Below are 8,869 nucleotides of genomic sequence, written 5' to 3'. Positions count from 1 at the left end.
ACAGCGCCCCCGGCTTCAATGGTAGAAATGCATTAATGCTTTCCCGGCCTAAATGGGTTAAGAGCAAAACAGAAGCCATTTGCTGTGTGTGAAACGAATGAATAAAAGGAAAGGAAAACTGTTTATTGTGACATTTTAATTCAGGATACCCCAAACAGAAGCAGATTATAAGCTGCCCACTAACCTCCGTAGCCTCATAAAGTCCTGTTTGAAGGGTCATATAGGAAAGTTACAATGCAAACTATTTCCATGCCCCGATGCTTCCTGTAAGCTGCTGAAGATCAGTCAGGTCATAGTCAGTCCAAAAAGGTTCAAAAACAATCCACTGGACTTTGTTTCCAAGTTTGAAGATGTTTCTCTTCCCATCCAGGAAGCTTTATCAGTTCAAAATGTCAGAAATAGCGTTGAGTTCTAGGCTTTACAGAGTGGACCAAAATAACGCCTTGTTTTTGCTTAGAAACATGCAATTCTGTGATGATCCAAACATTTTATTTACCTTTGTCTTCATGCAGGTCTAATTCTTCCTCATTGTTTAAACTCTTCTGCTGAAAACATTAAGCAAACGACACAAATTGTTTTTATTTCTACATAATGAGTCAATGTTTGTAGCAGCGACCAGTAAAGCGAATGCCGGTTCTAAAAGGAAGGGATGTTCTGTTCCATTAAAGACCCTCTCCTCTGTTTCCCCTCAGCTGACCATGAATGACTTCAGCGTGCATCGAATCATCGGCAGGGGAGGCTTCGGGGAGGTGTACGGCTGCAGGAAGGCCGACACCGGGAAAATGTAAGCCAAACCCTAAGCGAGGCAGCCATCTTTTTGAGGGGGTTGTCTCCGCTCTAACGTTTCTAATGTTGACTTCAGGTATGCCATGAAGTGCTTGGACAAGAAGCGGATCAAAATGAAGCAGGGCGAGACTCTGGCGCTCAATGAGAGAATCATGCTGTCGTTAGTCAGCACCGGGGTGAGTTCATCATCCGGCTCGAGTTATACCTCGACTCTGAGGTTCTAATGCTTCCGTCTCTGACCTCTGATGCTGACCTCCTCCTGTACTGCTCGTTAGACTGACTACTGCGGTTTATAAACATGTAATCTTTGACTCCATTTTTAGAAGCGCTCTTCTGTTTTAGCTTGCACATAAGTAGCAAACTTAGAGCGTGGATGTGGTTCTAACTGCTGAAAACAAGCCTGCATCACACGTCCCTAATATGAGCAGCGGTTTTAAAGGGGAGGGTTCTGCAGCACCAACGTTACCTCTTATAACCTCCATCTTGGGTTAGATGATCAGCTCTAAGTAAGTGGGTGTGAACTCGCTTAATGTTAGCAATTTTTCATGCTTAGAGTAGAAACTTCTCTTTATTTTTCTCTTCATGTTGATGGGTTACACAGAACTGTTTTAGAAAGTAAGAAACCAATGTTTTCTTTGACTAGACCAGTGAGGAAAGGCCAGCGCTGGCGTCCTGCGCCACACACTCTGGAGGGATGACTCCAAAAAAAAACAAATTTAATTATAGTTTCCTTAAATCCCATCTGAAATAATAAACCAGTTGAAATGTGCAACTACTGCGCCGCCTGTGATAAGCGTTTGCTCACTGGTCCGTCTAACCAGCGTTACGTTCAAAGAGTCAGAAAACGTTTAAGGAGACATCAGAAAATCTCTGCAACACTTTGATATGCAATAGCAGAAGGTTTTAAATCTAGTTGAATCAAATTTTATAAACCTTCAGCAGCTTTAATCTGTTCAAATGTTATGTCCCAACGACTAAAACATGTTAGTGAAAACGGTGAGTGGCTGTAACTGGGAAACGCCGAGTGCTGGTTGATGTAAAACAGGGGTAGCCAATTAAAAATCAGCGGGGTTGGAATTAAGAAAAGCATCAACCAGTAAAGGTCGGGAGACATTTTTAATTATAATCCGTTACTTTAAACAGAATTTAATTCTAAAATAAAATGAGGTGTTTATGCATTAATGTTTTTTAAATAAAAAAAACATTAAAAAAACAGTTTTTCTATTTTATAATCTAAAGTAGGGATGCACGATATTGGGATTTTGGCCGATATCCGATATGCCGATATTTTAAAACTCATGTAGCCGATAACCGATACCGATACCAAGGTTAAAGCTGGACAAAAATAAGTAGTCATTGAAAATAGCAGTTTTGTTATCCATTTCTGCTATCAGCATATTTTCATATGCTGATATCAAATTGATTTTTAAAAACGCGGCATCGATCTATTTTACTTTCAAAATCTCGTGAAATTTCATCGTTCTGTTACAAACTCTCGTGATATTTTGCAAATTCTTGTGAGATTTTATTAGTAAAATAGATCGATACCGCGTCAATATATCAACATATAAAAATATGGCAAAATTCCGTGAATTTTCGAGGGATTTAGTAGCATAACGATGACATATAGCAATATTTCATTTGTAAAAGAGATTGATATGGTGTTTTTAAATGGCAATATATCAGCATATGAAGATATTGGGATATTTTAATGTATCAATATTTTTTCCCTCGTCTTTAGAAGTTTTTAAGTCTGTAAAAAAGACGTTTTTGAGGAAGAAGAAGAAGTAGTATTTTTTTTTTTTTTTTAGACTTTAGAAACTCAGAAGCTGATCAAATATCGGGTTAAATATCAGTGGGGTGGCCGATGTCCGATATTCAGTTTTAAGGCCGATACCGATAGGGGGCCGATTATATCGTGCATCCCTAATCTAAAGTATTTTTAAATGGAGAACAACAATCGTTCAGTTTAGTATATAGGCAATTTCCTGATTCACACATTCTATAAAACACCTGAACTGACTGTTTTCTTTCTTGTTTCTGCCTTAATGTTGGCAGTGGGCTTTATGCTGCCCTGCAAGGCTTTAAACCTGGTTTGAATGGAGACTAAGCCACTCTAAAGCACATATCAAGGAGCTCATTTTGAGCCTGGATCCATATTTATTTTTGATTCTGTTCATGGTGGAGAATCCTGCTTCACAGCAGCAGGTTGAGCCAAACATCCTCTAAATGTTCAGGGTCATCTTTGAGCACCATTTCACTTTTCTTTCACCAGTTCACCACAGTTCTTCCAGCAGTCCACACTTTTTCTGCTTTCTTTTCCTCATCATCTTCTCCTTCTTTCCCATCGCCCGGCTTGCCACAGGTTTGCCTGCTGTGTCTAAAAGTAGCAGCAGCAGCGACCCAGACTGACAGCAGCTGAAGTCCTGGTCTGTGTGGATTATATGCAGTCAGATGAAAAAGTTTGGGCACCGCTATTAATCTTAATTATGTTTATTTCTAAATATTTGGGTGTTTGCAACAGCTATTTGAGTTTAATATATATAATAACTGATGGAAACGGTAACAATTCAGTATTGAATTTAGGTTTATTGGACTAACAGAAATCTGCAATATGCATAAAAAAAAAAAAACATGACAGGTGCAAAGTTTGGATACCCTAATTATTTTATTGATTTGAATACCCTTAACTACTTTTCACTGACTTACTGAAACACAACATTGGTTTGGTAACTGCATTAAGATTTGAACTCCATAGCCAGATGTATCCAATCATGAGAAAAAGTATTTAAGGTGGCCGGTTGCAAGATCTACTCCTGTTTGAATCTCCTCTGAAGATTCATCATGGGCTCCTCAAAACAACTCTAAAGTGACCTGAAAACAAAGAATATTCAACAAACTCGTTCAGGGGAAGGATATTTATTGTCCTTTTTTCAACCTGACCACTAATCCACTTCGATAATTTCAGAGCTTTTTGTTTTTCTTTTCATTGATGATGATGATGATGATGATGATGATGATGATGATCTTCTGCTCCTCTTCCTTCTAGGACTGCCCCTTCATCGTCTGTATGACCTATGCCTTTCACACTCCCGACAAGCTCTGCTTCATCCTGGACCTAATGAACGGTAGGCTGAATTATATGACCTCAAATCACTATCACAATAAATTTGGTAGTTTTATTTCCAGCGATAAATGCTCCGGCTCCTCTATCAGAAATAAAGGCATTTGCAGGAAGTGCTACTAATCTATTTATATTTGCTTTTAATTGAATATTAAAGTCTTCTACCCATTTAGGTTTAAACATTCAACATTGTCTCATTGAACAGGAGAAAAATGTTTTCTCTCTTTCAAACATTTTTGCGTAAAGGTAATGGAGCCTTTAACAGTGTGGTTGTGCTGTAGATGGCGGAGGTTAGATGTGTCACTTTGGGTATTCCCCGACAATTTTCAGACAAACTTTTCATTTCGTTTTCTTTTGCTCAACATCTATGGCGTAATTTTTAAACCATCGAACTGAACGTGCACTGAGAACAATTTGCATCGTTTAAACTCGCACACTCTCGCTTAAAGCCGGTCTGCTGAGCGCTCAGCTCTGCCAACGCGCTCTTGACTACTTCTCTGCACGCTCAGCTTCACGTCTGCTCTCGCTCGGCTCCACAGGATGAACTGATGTCATTTAGTTTACAGTTGTGTTCAACAGCCCTTTCCCTGGGCTCATTTCATCTGCCTCTCTATTAGCTTATGCTTCTGATTGGATCGGTGGAGTCACGTGATCCCCTACATGCTGCCGTGTCTTAAAGGCGAAGGAAATACCAGCCTAGCGCACACAGGAAAATGGCAGAATTTTTTACCGATTTCTTTACCGACATGGGAAAATTTGCGCAGGTTGTCGTAGTGAATGAAGGTAACAGTAAAAATCCGGTTTATTGCCAAAACCTAGGCTGAATACAATGAAAGTGGGAAAGTGAACTGATTGGTTAATAAAGGATTTCAAAACTTAACATGATGACACAGTTTGTTAAAAACATAAAAAAGAAGCAAATTCAGACTGGCATTGAATGTGTTCCTACGGAAGAGGATTAGGGCCGCTGGGAAAAAAAAAAAATTAACTAATTTTTAAATATTTCAGTTTAATATGGGGGGAAAGTCCAAATTTTGACTTTTCAGAATTCTGAGATTAAAGTCAGAATTGGTGCAATATCGTGTCACAAACCTAAAAAAAATAATGTACCAGTTTAATAATGGAGAAGCTATTATATTATATCTTTTAACGTATAAAAACTATTTCCTGAGAATGTATTTATAAGCAACTATGCTCATTTTCTAAAAAATGCTTTAAATCAGTCGTATCTGTCTTTATCCATGCTGAGTCAGATCCTGGCATTTAAAAAAGAGGCAGGAAAAGCAGAATAAAGCTTTAGCCTCGCTACATGCTGTTAGCCAAGCCTCGTAGCTTAACCAGGTCCTGGAAAAGGACGTTTCTCGCGCCATTTCACTCCGATGCGTCTCCAACTCCCACAACTTTACCTGTCAATCACCTGCAAAACGTCTGCACTGTGGCGGGAGGCGGTGAGCAAATAAACTTGCTGTCACATCAGGTCCAGCTTAGCTGCACCCTGAGCTCTCCTATACTTCTGTATTGCAGAGGAGCTGCTGCACATGGACAACCTTTAACGAGAGTCGATGGGTGAAGATTTTAGCGCCCTAGGGCGGAAATACGTCACCAATCTGACGAAAAATGGAATGACGCTTTACTAGTCATTAAAGATTAAATATTTATCTTAAACATCTAAAATATATATATATTAATACATTTCAATATATTTTTCATTTTAATTTAAAATTAAATTATTATAAAATATATATTTGTATGTCTTAATCAGGGTCATTGGGTGGGTGGAGCGGAACCCTAGCGCCCTCTATTGGCCAGCTGAGACTGAAGCCAATATTTTTAATGTTAGATTGGAGCAGCTTTCTAAATGTCTGTTTTGGGCTTTTATTTAGTTCGATATTAAAATAATATCACATCTGAAATGAGGAAATTTATTGTTACAAATGTTTTGATGATACCATCCTGCCCTAAACACCCCACGTTGTTTTGTCTTTCTGTCTGCGTTTCAGGGGGGGACTTGCACTACCACCTCTCTCAGCATGGCGTCTTTAGCGAGAAAGAGATGCGCTTCTACGCCGCTGAAATCATCCTGGGTCTGGAACATATGCACAACCGCTTCGTTGTCTACAGGGACCTGAAGGTAACAGTGTTTTTCCTCAAAGCTTGTTTTTAAGTTCTTTAAACACTTTCTATGACTATTCTATTCAGGGGGTAAAAATGTATCATCATAGATGTTTTAAGGGTTTTAACTTATCTTGGGATTAAAGTTCTGAGGCACAAATATGGTTCTATTTTTTTATACAATCTAAAGGCCACAGTTTTGATTCTGAGTTAAAAACAGGTCTTTAGTTTTAGTTGTTGCTTTCACTGCGTTTTAACATTTTAATACAATGCCTAATGAAAAAATGGAATAAAGCTTCTGAAAGTCAAATGTAGGTGGGTATTGGCATGTGTGTTCGATACGATACGTTTCACAATACAACGTTATCACAATATTTCAGTATCACTTTATACTGCAATGTTTTACCCAGCTATCAAAATGAAATGTAGAGCTTAAAAAAGTAAGTACTGTATATGTGCGCCAGAATCCATCTTGTTTGAGGGTTGAGTCAGTCCACATTTTCCACACTGCCTCAACTACAGATACGGTGCTGCGCTGCACAGCAAAAAGGCTCCACAGCGCCATCTACCAGAGTGGCGCTGCAGAGGTAGCCCATTTTCCCTCATTGCTTTAGGGTAAAAAGTTTTTTTGGAAAATCGTTATTAGGAACTGAAGGATCAATATTATATTGGGCAGCAGAAAATCACGATATATCACCAAATCGATTTTTTTCCCTACACCCCTAAAGCCAAATGTTAATTTTTCTGCTTGTTTTAATAATAAAAAGGCACAAATCAAAGGAAAGTGATTGCAGCTAGTAGGAGGGATGTTAACTGATTTACAGATACTACCACCTCACCTCATTTTAGTGTATTTTTTCTAATTTGATTTGTATTCTTAATGCTGCTGGAATTTTAATTTTCCCTTATGCTACGTTCAGAACACACAGCAGTAGCGGCAAATACGTGTGTCCTGCTTCATTTCTGACGCTTGTACAGGTTCAGTTCTGATCCGCAGCTGAAGCATTTTCTTTGCTCTAGCTGCATCTTCGAAAAGATGGTCTGATGCGCGTTGGGAGGAGCTACCCTATCCTTTCCCCTTCTTCCTGCATACGTCCTCTGAATAAACACATTTATTAAGCAGCGTGAAATTAGCAGCAGATTGACAGTGTATGTTTACCATCCTAAAAGCGTGAATAGTTCTGATTGGTTGATGTGGCGCGTCGAGCAGCAAAAGTTAAATTTTTCCAACTCCCGCTGCGTGTGCACATCAGATGCTCAGACGCGCTGCAGGACCTTTAGCTGCGCCTTGATGCGCATGTAAACTTGTAAACTTGACTTTGCATGTAAACTAGCTGCTCCTGCTACATATGGTCTGAACATAACATAAGGCAGTGGTTCCCAAAGTGTGCCCAGAAGAAAATCTTTGGGAACCACTGACATAAGGGATCAATAAAGCTTCTATCTGGCTATGTAAATGACTTGGAGAGCTAAAGCAGTAGCGCCATTGTCATGGAGCAGTTTCCTCTGCTGATAAAGTCAAATAATAGAGTTAAGGTCAACAGAGAGGGAGCATGAAATCAAATGATGGAAACTTTCCATAACCTTTGTGAGGATGAGGCTGAGGGTAGTTAACATTATAAATACTCAAACAAGCAGTTTTGTTTACTGCAGAAATATGTAAAATACGCTCCTCAGCAGTTTTAATGTTTTGTTCATGCACATTTATCCCAGCCATGCCTCCAAACTCTCATCTGTGGCTTCTGTCCTCCTCACATGTGGACCTGTTCCTGTCTTCATGTCAACTTTTGTCACTTTGAGGAAATAACCAACCTGGGAAAGTAATCTGCCTGTGATTGGCTACTTCACAGGAAATCCCACCTCTTAAAGTAGTTGTTTTCCTGGTTGTGTCTGCTAACGTTAGCAAAGCATCTTGAAGCTGATCGCTGTTCTCTGAAAGAGTTGAATTCTGGCTTCATGTCCAAACAGATTTTATTTAAGCTTAATTTTCCTCTGTATAAACAGTGGAGCTAACGTTAGCTTAGCTCATATGAGGTTCCAAATGTAATGTAATGAGCTGCGCTGCAGGCTGCCGTACACAGACGCCCTCTGACACCATCAGAACTGTCTTATCCAGCAAACGACGACATTTAAAGATGGATCCTTGCATGTTCCTGTTTTAGACACCATTGTCGCCTCTTAGATCATATTTCTGCTGCTGTCAAACGAAATCCATAAAAGATTTATACTATATTAAACAATTTTTACCTTTTTAGGTCAACAAGGAATAATCATTGAATCATTTTTTATACTTAAAACTAATACATTCGCGGTGATTTAATGAATTTAGCCTTAATCAATAAAAAAATAAAATCATCACAATCACTGAGTCTGGGAGCGGCCATTTTTGCCCAAATATAGCAACAGCAGCTCCCTTCTGTCATCTTCCAGCAGTGACATCATGGTGCAGTAAGCCTAGCGCCATTCTCCCCGCTTTACAAGCAGAATCAATGGGAACTACTAGACACATCTGCAATCAACAACAATTATTGAAGATTTTCCAGAGGACTTCACCATTGAAATTCACCAGAGCTATAGTTAAACTGACAATGCCACAGTGCATTGCAGCTGGATGCTGGAATACATCGGATAAAAATGAAAAAAAAAAAAAAATTAGTTAATTCATCTTTCCAACTCCTGATTCTCCACGGACGGGTTTGTCGCTGGATTGCCAACTTGAAGAGGGAGGATTTGCCATAAAACTTCTGCCCAGAGAAAAAAACATGTAATATGTAGCCAACATTTGGAAGAAGAATGTTTTTTCAAGATGACTTGGATAATAGCGCGTTGTGACAAACACCAGATACA

General features: G+C 39.1%; 1 protein-coding gene across 1 annotated transcript in view; it reads left to right on the top strand.

The window, feature by feature from the left end:
* Positions 1-8,869, top strand: part of LOC107101402 (beta-adrenergic receptor kinase 2) — a 107,352-nt gene that overhangs the window by 73,315 nt on the left and 25,168 nt on the right. Inside the window, exons 8-12 of the mRNA XM_015400296.1 lie at positions 693-784; positions 863-962; positions 3,836-3,914; positions 5,911-6,041; positions 6,545-6,609. Of these exons, the coding sequence (XP_015255782.1) occupies positions 693-784; positions 863-962; positions 3,836-3,914; positions 5,911-6,041; positions 6,545-6,609 (467 nt within the window). The remainder of the gene's footprint in view (positions 1-692; positions 785-862; positions 963-3,835; positions 3,915-5,910; positions 6,042-6,544; positions 6,610-8,869) is intronic.

This window comes from Cyprinodon variegatus, unplaced genomic scaffold, assembly GCF_000732505.1.
Source record: "Cyprinodon variegatus isolate N-32 unplaced genomic scaffold, C_variegatus-1.0 Scaffold1091, whole genome shotgun sequence".
In the NCBI taxonomy this organism is placed as follows: Eukaryota; Metazoa; Chordata; class Actinopteri; order Cyprinodontiformes; family Cyprinodontidae; genus Cyprinodon; species Cyprinodon variegatus.
The sequence above is the reverse complement of the archived record's forward strand: the minus strand, read 5'-3'. Positions and strand labels throughout refer to the sequence as shown.